A 13,616-nucleotide genomic window follows, 5' to 3' on the forward strand; every position below is an offset into this window, starting at 1 on the left:
AAAATACCCAGCATTATAAGAGGCCAACAGGAACAAAAACACACATCCAGAAATAAGCTGTTAATAATGTCCTGACGGTATCAATGATAGTTGTAATAACATTTGATACAGGCAAACTGTGTCTAACATGTGTTCCTGGTTATTCATTTTTTTTAAGTGTAAATTTGAACTGTCATTCTATTGCAACAAAGGAAATCTTAGGGTGGAAACAATTAAAAAAATTAGGGAAAACAACCACTCACCTGAAGATGACACATGAGTGACACATACACACATGTAACAGCACACAACCTTACCAACACCTGAAATTTACCCCTCCATAGTGGTTGTCAAACATTAATTTACCGGTATTATAGAATTAAGTATCTTTCTTTTTGCCATTTTAGAGAAATCTTTGGAAAACTGGCAGTACAACCAGTCTTGAAATAAAATTGTCCACAAGCTAATAGCACCAAAAAAACTTGAAAACGATATCCTGTTGTCTATGTTGTTTCAGACTTCAGTTTCAATTTAGATAGTTGTTAAAGGTGAATATTATCAATTTTACACACACTTTCTACGTTTGATAAAGCTTTGTGCTGATGGTTTATTATATGCCATGTCAATATTACTACGAAGAAGAGAAATATTTATAGACACCTGTGTTACTTCAACCCTTTGGATTCTTCCATGGAACAGAAGAAATGCCTACAACTATACACAATACGTAACAATTAATTTCATAGATAATATTCCTAGGGAAATGGTTAATAGTACCAGATAATTTTATGCTGTTTAAACATAGTTTCAGCTGTATACTCGGCAATCCATAAAGCATCTCCAACAAACTGCCGTGTAGAATGTTTTCACCCGCAATGACACCATTTGTATCCAATTTCCTACTAATAAATTGCACAAAATTAGTCTTTTCTGACAGAGCCAACATAATATTTGTTCCCTCAGTGTCCTAAGACTTGATGTTGCTGTTGAAGATTAATACACTACGAACAGCAAATGAGCAAACAGAAATTATTAATTAGTGCACATAAAATAACAGAACCATTACAATAAAACTTATATTGTTGCAGGTCATCTTGACAATGACATATTCTTGAATAAAATTAGCAGTGTTATAATAAACCTCCAAAATGGACTGGTACATGCTCTGATCAATTTTTCTTCTGGCGGCTCCTACCAATTAAAAAAACCCTTATAAATGATTTGTATAAGACATACATTTTCTCACTATATTACAAAATTGTTACAATGCTGATTCACAAATAATATAAACTGAGGTGTGAAAAGTAAGTATTACTATAAACATAGGGATAAGAGAGAAATCCACAGTAACCAATAACTACAAGGTATAGTTCAGATTTGGTTTTCTATCCAAATGCACCTCTGAAGCACTCAAAGTGTATTTAGAAAAACAGATACATAAAAAAAATAAAAAAAGAGACAAATCTGACTAATGGAAACAATAGCAACATCTACTACAGGAATCACAAATATATACAACTTCTTCTACAACTTAATATAATAGCTCAAAGCAAAAGGGAAGCCAAGTCCTCTCATTCTCTTTTGAAAAGAAGTTAGGCAAGAAGGTAAATTATTAGCCCAGCAACAGCAGTGGAATGAACAAAATACACAAGAGTGTTTATAAAAGACACAGGGAATAAATCTGCAGCAAAATACAGCCAATCATTCACACAGAATGATTTACTGATATCAAATGACATTTTCAATAAAGACTGCTAAGAGTCTTTCTTTGGTCAGTAGAAAAATGTGTGCAGCCATCCCATCTAATTCCTTCCCCTCCTCCAACCCCCCCCCCCCCCAAACTAAATCTGTATCACAAGCAAAAGATTTGTGATGAAGTCATGGGCAGTAAGCAGTCAGAGTGATAAATAGGAAAACAGGAAGGGGTTATGGATAACTGACTGTGTCTTCAGAAATTTGCATACTTGTACACTCATAAGATTTTGTTAACTGGTTTTAGTACAGATTGGTTTCATACGGGAAAACGCAATAAAATATGTAAAAGGGGGAAGAAGGGGAAAATGTTAAAAACTCACAATTTTAGTAAACAGTTTTATTACAAAAATAACATAACTTCTGAAGTTCATCATTTCTCAACAGTGGGAGCAAAGTTCTCTTTTCCGTCTGTGTACACTTCTGTCTTTAAAACAACATGAAAAAGCTATTTCAACAACAGCACATTTTCAGTTCAGAACTGAGATGTCACACATTCCAAAGGAAGAAATATGCACCATTCCTTTAAAATGACTCAAAACTATGAAATTATCTGTTATTGTCAACAGTTTCTTGTCGTAATACTCAGTAAAAACATTTCAAGCCACAAGGACCACATATCTGAGAAGTTAATATAACCCAAACCCACATGACATCTCTCTCTCTCTCTCTCTCTCTCTCTCTCTCTCTCTCTCTCTCTCTCTCACACACACACACACACACACACACACACACACACACACACACACACACACACACACAATTTAAATGAAATTTAAGCTGTTGTCAGAGCTTTCAATGACTGCCTGCATGATCACTATTGTAACTGAAGTCACGTCAACTTCCTCTGAAACAATAGCCATGTTTGATGGTTATGGATCACAAACTCACTGCTAAACAATCTGTGCAAAATACTCTTACAAACACATTTCACGACTCAACCTCAGACATAAAATCTCTCACACCAAAGACAGTTGTAAGGATGAACATAAACTTATCTGAACAATGTAGTGTGTCCATGTACACACACAACTGATTCAGCACAGTTTATCACAGAATTTTCTATAGTGGTACATATGATTCCTAACAACTAAAATGAAGGTAGTCTGTGAAAGCTACAAGCAACAGATACAGTTTGAAGCAACTATTATTACAAGAATAGTTATGTTCATGGGGACCACACAAAAACTGTGATTTCCTGTCAACATGTTCGAGTCTGAGAACCTCACTAACAATCACACCTTAGGAACCACAAACAAGGAGAAAAACAAACAAACTAACAGACTTTCAGGTACCACTAAGAGCAAAATCCAATAAACATAACAACCAATTTTCCAATACTATTTACAGAGATATCAATAAAAACTTGATAATTTTGCACACTGTAGTTGTAACCTCTTAGCACTATGAAAACAGATGATCATATTAAATGTTTTGCCTCACTTAACCGCCTATTGCCACTTTAGTCCTGTGTGGAAAATTATCTTAAGTGTTTCACATGTCACTACTTTGCCTCAGCATGTGCTTCTAGTTCTACTGACTGGTCTTCCTCCACTTGTTGAACAGGTTTGCCGCGAATGTATATGGGATGACCCTTTCCAATGACAGCATCCTCTGTGATGTGCACACTGAGAACATCTGAACCTGGTATTTCAAACATTGGGTCGAGAAGCAACTTTTCCTGTGAACAAGAAAATAAGCACAAAATAAGCACAAAATAATCAGCAGGTCCCAGATCTTATTCAGTCATTCAAAAATTATTCAAAACTAATGATGATGCCATGTATTTAGCAGAAAATCTATCATTAACGCAAAATCTAGCAACAGTTAACAAGCCTAACAGACAAAATTTTTAAGAGAGAGAAAGGGAGAGAGAGAAAGAGAGAGAGAGAGAGAGAGAGAGAGGGGGGGGGGGGCGTGTAATTGGAAAAAAAAATGTATATATAACAGGTATCACACATTGCTACCCACAGTTTATAACAGAAATCATACTGCATTGGGCAGTAAACAAACAATCAGCACTTCAGCACTTCCTACCCTTGAAGAAATGTGAGTATTCAGAAGTGAACTAGTGCCTTAGTAGGCAACAATAAAACACAGCTGCTAATGCAAAGATTCGAGAGATAATCATTATTTTACTGCATTTCATATTTCTTTAAGAAAATACTCATTCAAACAATGGGATTGCGCCCACTTTTTACTTAATGTGTCAGTAAAATTTTTAAATCCAATTAATTACTGTTAAATAATAAAGCAACTAGTTCGCTCACCATTATACACCGCAGGCCACGTGCTCCTGTTTTCTTCTCCATGGCTAGTTTTGCAATAGATTTTAAAGCCTCTGGAGAGAATGTTAGATCAACCTGGAACAATGCAATGAAGCATGAGGACTCTTGACCACAACATGTGAAAGAAACTTTATACTGGAAATGGGAGAAGGCAAGGGGGAGAGAGGAGGATAAATGTGTGGCAACACTTGATTAAGTGTAGAATGGGCCTACCATAACGAAAAGTGGGAAAAGTAAAGAAATTTCAATACACGTTTGCAATACAATGTAATCATAATTTTTATAATTTGATAGTTTTATACACCATTCGAAATCTCAGGAATTATCTGAAACATAGCAGACAGTGGCTCAATGCAAACCAAAACTAAAATATACTTGTTATTATCCTACTATCTGTGGAAGTAAACTATATGTAAACTACAAGAATTTAAGAAACTTACTTTGTCCATATTGAATAACATTTGGTACTGGGGAACCATAGCATTTTTTGGTTCCGTAAGTATGCGAACAAGAAGTTCCTGATTCAATGAATGGAATGCTACAAGAACAGGAAACCGACCAACAAATTCCTGTCAAAGTAAAACATGTATTATCAATGGGCATATTTAGATTTTGGTCCCAACTTATACATACAAATATAATTATTTACTGTCAATTTCAAATAAAATTATTTCAAAAGATTCATCTCCACATATGCATGATGGGAAGGGGGAGGAGAATATTCTTTTCGGGAGACAGGAATTACTCACCGGAATCATGCCAAATTCAATGAGATCTCGCGCTTCCACTTGTCTCAGGAATGCATCCTTTTCGGCATTGTCTTCCTCCACTGATGACACACTGCTCTGATTTGCCTGATCGGCAAGTGTAGCTGCTCTTCGGCCTGGTGATTCTGAACTGCGAGCTCCAAAACCTAGGTACTAGAAATAAATGCACAACTTCAGTATATTTCTCACATTGTTGTTAGAAAGGCATTAGCAAATAATCAAGTTGGTTTACCTTTTCATTCTTTCTCCTACTTATAATTCTATCAAGTCCATTATAGGCACCTGATGCTATAAACAATATATTTGTAGTGTCAACCTGGACAGTTTCTCCACGTAATTTACGAGGTGAATTTCTCTCTGGGACATTTACTATGGTTCCCTCCAGTATCTGCACATAAGTAAAATATTTATATTTATTTATTTGTAATACAGCCAAAATTCACTGCAATCCACTGTACACCACAAAAAGTGCTCAAAGCTTAAACTTTAACTACTCACCATGTTAAGTAGGAGCTAATCACATTAGAGTCTGTACAGTACTGCTTATAGAAGAACAGAACACTTCTAATTACAAGTCAGCAGCATCTTGATACTTAGAACAAGGATATTCCTTCTAAAACCATACAACCATCCAGGGCAGCATAATTCGTGGCATTACAGATATGGCAAACACAGTTGACGTAAGATTCAAAGTGGAACAGTGGTAAGCAATATCTCATTTTGGCAGCAGTTAGTACGTCTTCATAACTCAGTGGCATAGTTGGCAGGTTGGAAAGCAAATATGTGATGGCAGCCTTCATAGTCTTAGCCCATACCTTTTCTATACATCTGAGGTCCGAGACAGGGGGACCAGAACAAAAAGAGAAATATCCTTGTGTTCTGCAAACCACTCTTGCACCATTACCAATTGGAGAATGATTCTGATGGAAACAAACTAATCCATCATGATAAAGTTTTCACAATGATGGCATCACAGTCTTACTCATAATATGGGTATACTACGCAGCATCAAGTCGACCACAGCAGATGCTAATTGAGAGAGTTAATATTCATTACAGAGCCTTTTCTTAACAGCGTTGTGGTTCAGCCTCTTACGCAGGTGCTGGACCTTATTCACTGTTGGGTAACACATTAGTGTTTCAACTGCAGTGTTTATCAAAATGATATTGCCACAATGTGTTGACAAGTTCTTTATGCTGGACAGAAGCCATTTCATGTAAAAGTCCAGGCTCAAACCTACTGCATTCTCCCTTGGCATGGGATCATCATGACAATCCTTGCACAGTACGTTCAAGAATGTTCTACTATGACCATGCCCCCAGCAATATTAAACTTCTGTTCTCCAAAGAACATGGATGTGAAATTCTAGTCAATTACGAAATAGGAGGAAAGTGAAAAAGGAAAAACCGAACACACACACACACACACACACACACACACACACACACACACACACACACACAGAGAGAGAGAGAGAGAGAGAGAGAGAGAGAGAGATATGTACTATATTTGATATTGTACTCTCTCTGACATCTGAGTGATCTACTCCTTCTTTCCAACCCTTCTCAATCTATCCCTTTTTCTCCTAGAGAAAGGAACTGGAGGTAAGTGCAGAACAGTGAAGTAAACAATACACTGTTATGATTAAAATTTCAAAATCAAATCAGTTGCACAAATCAATATTATCTAATGAGGAACCCACATTTTATCTCAAGGAAAGAATGGCTAAATTAGTTTGCTGGAAACATTATAAAGCAGCTGACTGTTTCACAGTTGTGGCCTCTTTATCACATGCAGTTTTATACGTTGCACCAATACCTTTCTAGTGAACTTTGCAACCCCTGGGCAGCCTGCTGCATGCATAATTCTGATGTATGGCCCATAAAAGTGCTGAAATGATATAACGCAAGCCACCAGCTTGGCACAGTGGAGTGCTAGATTCCTTCACACTGCACCTCTTACCCCTCAACTGCTTTTTCATAATAGGACCTGGCTGAGCAAGGCTAAATACGGCTTGTTCCGACCTGACAATATCTGTCTTCGACCACTGCCTATGCCAAGAACTGTCCCACAGCAGTCCGAGTCATCTAGTTGCATCTACAACTAGCTGCTGCCTCCACTAGCCACTGGTCTACGTGCAACACTTAGATCTCATGCTGCTGGGACTTTAACTGGTGTCATCCAACTGAGGCCTTCTCCAGGCTGTTATCAACTGACACCTACGAATCTCCAAGGAGTCCTTGATTCACAGTACATGCCTTGAAGCATCTTGCACCTGGCAAACTGCAAGCTGCAGGCTCACTGCCATACTTATCTACTCTGGGTGAGATGCCCGACATAGCCACAATGTCGCAAGGACGCCAACACTGCATCTCTACTGTGACTGCCTTTTTGCAACAAAACAGGGCCACAATAAATCTTGCACAGCTTAGGCCATCTACACACATGGACTACTTAGAACCTGCTATTTAGAATGTTTGTGAGAGCAGAACTACACTGTTATAGTGGGTCTTATCTCCTGCTCAGAAATGAGGAACCACATACTGAGGAAGACTGATCCTTCTGTGAAGGAGGAAATTCAAACAGCTCACACTTATGAAACTGTCCACATAGAGCAGAGTCTACAACAGAAAAGTGCTGTGGCAATCATCTCTCTGATACTGGTCATATGAAACATCACGTCACCTCCGGCAGAAGCCTAACATTCTCCACAGTCTGGAGAATCCCATCAACAACACCAGCAGTGATGGCTACATCAGTGACAGCAACATTGTCCAGCCGTAAACATTGCTATCTTTATCACATACACAAAGTGTGCTGCCACTGGTATGCAATGTGCCAAAGGTGTGGCAAAAACGGACACCTGCAAGATTTATGTTTCAGCAGTTACGCCACAAACAAGTCACAACCAGTGGAAGTGAAACATACAGAAGTTCAGTCTTGTAGAATGTAGTGCAGTGAAGGTACTTACATATTTATTAAAAACACCAATTCGCTTTTGACAGCAGAAGTAATTTAAATTCACAATTACAGTTTCACCTTTTGGTTCATTTTCGAGTGGTACTGCAAAAGCTAAGAGAACACAAAAATGAAGTACAGTGTGTATACAGAACTGCAGAAACATAGCCTGTTGGCTGTATCACTGGCTTTATGTATTTCATCAGTTGCATTGCATACGCCGACAAAGTAATGTGTAAGATTACTGCTACCATGTTCTGTACGACTACCCAAGCCACTAAGAGACCTTTAGAGTAGAACATATGTATTTTTATACCACTGTTACAAATAACTTTTCCTATCCTGTCCCCTTTCCCCTTATGACTATTATCATCACACAGAAACTGTATGTTCTCAATACATGTACAAAAGATGTTATACGAAGCTTACAACTGTTATCACTGGAATGTACTATCTCTGACTAGTGCACAGACGGTCAGACTTGTGAATGTATTTTAGCACCAACGGCCTTTGTTCACCTGTAAACAGTGTGTTACGACATTGATTTGTAGCAATTTATGTGAAGTGTGTTAACATTGGTGGCACTTCACATAATTTACATCATTTCACAATGCACAGAGAGAGCTTCATACTCTTCAGATGCTACTGTATTTCTACAGTGAAATGGCTTCTTTTTGATGATGTCATGTATACAGGGTGTTACAAAAAAGGTACGGCCAAACTTTCAGGAAACATTCCTCACACACAAATAAAGAAAAGATGTTACGTGGACATGTGTGCAGAAACGCTTAATTTCCATGTTAGAGCTCATTTTAGTTTCGTCAATATGTACTGTACTTCCTCGATTCACCACCAGTTGGCCCAATTGAAGGAAGGTAATGTTGACTTCGGTGCTTGTGTTGACATGCGACTCATTGCTCTACAGTACTAGCATCAAGCACATCAGTACATAGCACCAACAGGTTAGTGTTCATCACGAACGTGGTTTTGCAGTCAGTGCAATGTTTACAAATGCAGAGTTGGCAGATGCCCATTTGATGTATGGATTAGCACAGGGCAATAGCCGTGGCGCGGTACGTTTGTATCGAGACAGATTTCCAGAATGAAGGTGTCCCGATAGGAAGACGTTCGAAGCAATTGATCGGCGTCTTAGGGAGCACGGAACATTCCAGCCTATGATCGCGACTGGGGAAGACCTAGAACGACAAGGACACCTGCAATGGACGAGGCAATTCTTCGTGCAGTTGATGATAACCCTTATGTCAGTGTCAGAGAAGTTGCTGCTGTACAAGGTAACGTTGACCACGTCACTGTATGGAGAGTGCTACGGGAGAACCAGTTGTTTCCGTACCATGTACAGCGTGTGCAGGCACTATCAGCAGCTGGTTGGCCTCCACGTGTACACTTCTGTGAATGGTTCATCCAACAACGTGTCAATCCTCATTTCAGTGCAAATGTTCTCTTTACGGATGAGGCTTCATTTCAACGTGACCAAATTGTAAATTTTCACAATCAACATGTGTGGGCTGACGAGAATCCGCACACAATTGTGCAATCACGTCATCAACACAGATTTTCTGTGAACGTTTGGGCAGGCATTGTTGGTGATGTCTTGATTGGGCCCCATGTTCTTCCACCTACACTCAATGGAGCACATTATCATGATTTCATACGAGATACTCTACCTGTGCTGCTAGAACATGTGCCTTTACAAGTACGACACAACATGTGGTTCATGCATGATGGACCTCCTGCACATTTCAGTCGAAGTGTTCGTACGCTTCTGAACAACAGATTCGGTGACCAATGGATTGGTAGAGGCGGACCAATTCCATGGCCTCCACGCTCTCCTGACCTCAACCCTCTTGACTTGCATTTATGGGGGCATTTGAAAGCTCTTGTCTACGCAACCCCAGTACCAAATGCAGATACTCTTCGTGCTTGTATTGTGGACGGCTGTGATACAATACGCCATTGTCCAGGGCTGCATCAGCACATCAGGGATTAAATGCGACTTAGGGTGGATGCATGTATCCTCGCTAACGGAGGTCATTTTGAACATTTCCTGTAACAAAGTGTTTGAAGTCACGCTCGTACGTTCTGTTGCTGTGTGTTTCCATTCCATGATTAATGTGATTTGAAGAGAAGTAATAAAATGAGCTCTAACATGGAAAGTAAGCGTTTCTGGATACATGTCCACATAACATATTTTCTTTCTTTGTGTGTGAGGAATGTTTCCTGAAAGTTTGGCCGTACCTTTTTGTAACACCCTGTATATGTAGGAGGATTTTATGTCCGACATGTGCAGAAGTAAAATGTAATTGACGTATTAATTTCACCATTTTTGTAATTACTACTGTGTACAGAACATGTTTCTGCAGTCCTGTATATACATGCTGTGCTTCATTATCGTATTCTTTTTAGCCTTTTCAGTATCACATGAAAACAACTCAAAGGCTGAAACTGCAATTGTGAAACAAATAACTTCTGCAGTCAATGGTGAATATGATGTCCATTAAAAAATTGTAGACTGTGAACTCCGACCATGTAAAGTGGATCAAGACTTAGATGTATTCATTGGCAAACACTCAGTGAAGTTAATCCTTGACCCTGGAACTTCTGTGTTCCTGATAAACCTACTCGCTTAAATTTAGGGTCAGTCACTTGCAAGCATGGCCTCTGGACACCATCATTTGCTCTTGCTATGAAAACTATCAGTTTTACTCAGTTGCAACTGAGTTACACCTCCAATAAATTTTCTTACATTAGCTGACATGTGGACAACATTTTTTGGGTAGATTCTATCCACTTTTTGGTTGATCGGATCACAAAACAATACACGCCATGCAACCAACGAACCTTGTGTCACCCTTAAAATTATCTGTAACAGACATGCTCAAATCTTCTCATCTGAGTTACGGAAGACAATTGATTTGGGAGTTCACATTACTTTTAGGGTGACAGCTACCCTATGCTTCATCAAATCTCGTCTGGTGCCACTGGCTCTAAGGGATGCCATCAAAACAGAGCTGGATAGACTCAACTCACTCATGAAGATGTATTAATGCCTATTCCTCAAAAATCAATGGGTTGCTCCTCAATGAACAGTATTCACTCCCAGTGGGACTTGTTCCACAGGTTGGCAGGAAAAGGACTAACACAACCTGCGCAAGTGTTCCCTCATACCAGCAACCTTCCCATATTTAGGGGTTCAGATCCCAAGCTGGTGGACTCCACTAATGAAAGATCATGTAGCAGTGATCAACAAATTGTAGCCAGCCATGAATGTACAAGACGAACAAGCGTTTCAGGGCAAATTCAACTATTTTGGCCACTTCACTGCAAACATAGCTGATCTTTCTTATCCACTGAACAACATATGATGGCAGGAAGTGCAGTTCGTATGGTCATTGTGCTGGTCGTAGCAATCAGCGTACCCCTCCCACATGGGGACATGTGGAGTCCTGCCCCACTAACAACCCAATACCACTGCCGGCCTTACTGCATATGCTTCTAATACCCTATCCACCTCCCAGCAACACTACATTCAAACAGAAAGGGGTGTCTTCATTGTCACCTACACAGTCCAGAAATCTAAATTGTTTCTTTATGGACAGAAATTTTATTCCAACATGGACTGTTAATCACTGCTCACCATATTCGTCTTAAGCATAACTTGGTAGACAGAACCACCCACTGACTACAGTGCTAGGCACTTTAATTTTCACTATCCTATCCACTACTGGGTAGCAATGTTACATGCTAATGTGGACACTGTTTCCCAATTTCCCATGGGACTCGGTTCAACTTCTGACCAACACAAAATGGAGTGTTTTCTGCTTCATTCAGATCAGAATTTGGTCATTTCAGCTTTTCCCTTAATGTGCGAAGCCATGGCCTCCCCCTGCAATGACCCAATGTTAAGAGGTCTCACTCACTTTTTATAACACAAGTTGTCAGACACACTTCTTGGCCCTGGTTTTTGCCCTTACTGGCCACAACAATATTAACTGCACACAAACCTAGGGGTTCTGTTGGAGGTCTCAGATGAGGACTACTGCCACGTCCTGGTTCTTCTGTCTTCGAGTGCAAGTGCTGAACCTTCTGCACACTGCCCACTGGGGTATATCCCAGATAAAAAGTTTGATGTGACAACATGTATTCTGGCACAACATTGGCTCAAAGATCTCAGACCTTGTTCACCAATGTTCCACCTGTCAGACCACAGGAACACTCTCCCTGGTCTGAAGCTGCAGAGCATATTCACTTAGATGTCACAGAGCCATTTATGGCTCCATGAGGTTTGATATTTCTGGCTCCTTTTCTCACTTCATTTTTTGTTCTGCTTGTCCCAAGTCACTTCTGCCATCATCATCATCATCATCATCATCATCATGACCTCAGAAAAATCTTTGCCATGAACCCACCCCCACACTGATACCACGACTGCGTTCACCTCAGATTTCGAACACTTCTGTGTCCGTATCAGAATTAAACACCTTAGTATCACGCTCTTTATCTGGCTTCCAACAGTCATGCAGAACGCCTTGTACAAACTTTCAAGAGCTAGCTTCATAAGAAAATGATGTCCAACACTGCTAACTCATTCTGTAGGCCTCTGACAACAGGGCCAGCCTGAATAATGGCTGCAGCCCAGCAGAGCAGCTTCATAGCTGTCCTTATTGCACCCTCTTGGACATGCTATGTCTGCCACCTGCGCATGTCATCTCTGATGCCTCTCCTTTCCAGGGAGCAGCCCTGTGTGAGTGTGAGAGTTCATGTGCTACCCTCCCTAGATGATCTCCGCCCACCTTAGGTTCTTGATGTATACCTTGGTACCTGTCCACAGCTATCAGCGGTGCCATCAAAATCAACTGTCTCCACCATTCTGTCCAGCAGCCACATTCTTCTCTGACCCTGGTGGATTCTAGGTCTCATGGTGTCTCACAATGAGCATTGTTTTGCCTCAGCCCTCCATAGTTAATGCCCAAGGACACCAATCTGCCAGCCCTCCCAAAAGCAACCCCGCCCAACCGCATTCACCTGCCACTTCTCCTATGGAAACCTAGAAGCTGTACCAACATTACTGCTAGCCACAGTGGTACCAGGTGCCACTTGTCACCAGGAGCACACACTGATGGGTCCACACTTACCAGAATGCCACATGTAAGCTGGTCCAGTGCTGGTCTGTGTCAGTTGTTATTAATGGCAGCGTCAGCGCAATGGAAATATGCACCAGTTGTCTCCTGGTTTGGTTCTTGCTATGGAATTAGTTTACAGGTGTTTACTCTTTGGATCATGTTAGTAACTGCGCAGACTGGACTATGGTTGGACTGGTAATTTGTAAAGATTGCTTGCATTAATCTGGGGAGCATTCAGTAATATATCTCAATTTTTTGAATGAACTGGGGTTAGTCGTAATTAGTTTTGATACAGATAGCCTCTATAACAATTATCATTATATTTTCCACATCAGGGACAATTCTCCATTCTTTAGGTCACATATTTCCAAATTAATTACGTTTCTGCAAGTCATTTCAGTTAAAACTCTTTTAAAATTCTTTCATAACCACATGTTCCTCATGAATTTTTGCATTGAAAAGCAATAAGTAGAAGAGATAAATACTAGAAGTGCTCCATTTTAGAGTCATATTACTGACAGCTTCAGAGTTCCTAATATCTCAACTGATACTATCTGAACTTTCTGAAGTGCTCTCCTCCTCTCTTTGGAGTTAAAAATGCATTCAAGTAAAGGAGAATTCCATTACAAGTTTCTGAACTGTATGTGTTCAGTACTAAATCGTTCAGTAATTTATTGGATTCTGAGTTTATATCCAATAGCCAACACATAATGTTGAACAATATTTTCTCT

The 13,616-nt window shown here is 39.8% G+C and overlaps 1 protein-coding gene across 1 annotated transcript in view; it reads right to left on the reverse strand.

Annotated features, from left to right (window-relative positions):
- Nucleotides 1–1,196: 1,196 nt before the first annotated feature.
- The window catches only part of LOC124622859 (ATP-dependent Clp protease ATP-binding subunit clpX-like, mitochondrial), a 58,277-nt gene continuing 45,857 nt past the window's right edge, over nt 1,197–13,616 (reverse strand). Inside the window, exons 9-13 of the mRNA XM_047148652.1 lie at nt 5,019–5,174; nt 4,769–4,939; nt 4,460–4,588; nt 4,002–4,094; nt 1,197–3,412 (exon numbers count right to left, since the gene is read on the reverse strand). Coding sequence (XP_047004608.1) covers nt 3,236–3,412; nt 4,002–4,094; nt 4,460–4,588; nt 4,769–4,939; nt 5,019–5,174 — 726 coding nt within the window. The 3' untranslated portion in view covers nt 1,197–3,235. The remainder of the gene's footprint in view (nt 3,413–4,001; nt 4,095–4,459; nt 4,589–4,768; nt 4,940–5,018; nt 5,175–13,616) is intronic.

Source organism: Schistocerca americana, chromosome 7 (genome assembly GCF_021461395.2).
Source record: "Schistocerca americana isolate TAMUIC-IGC-003095 chromosome 7, iqSchAmer2.1, whole genome shotgun sequence".
NCBI classification, from domain to species: Eukaryota; Metazoa; Arthropoda; class Insecta; order Orthoptera; family Acrididae; genus Schistocerca; species Schistocerca americana.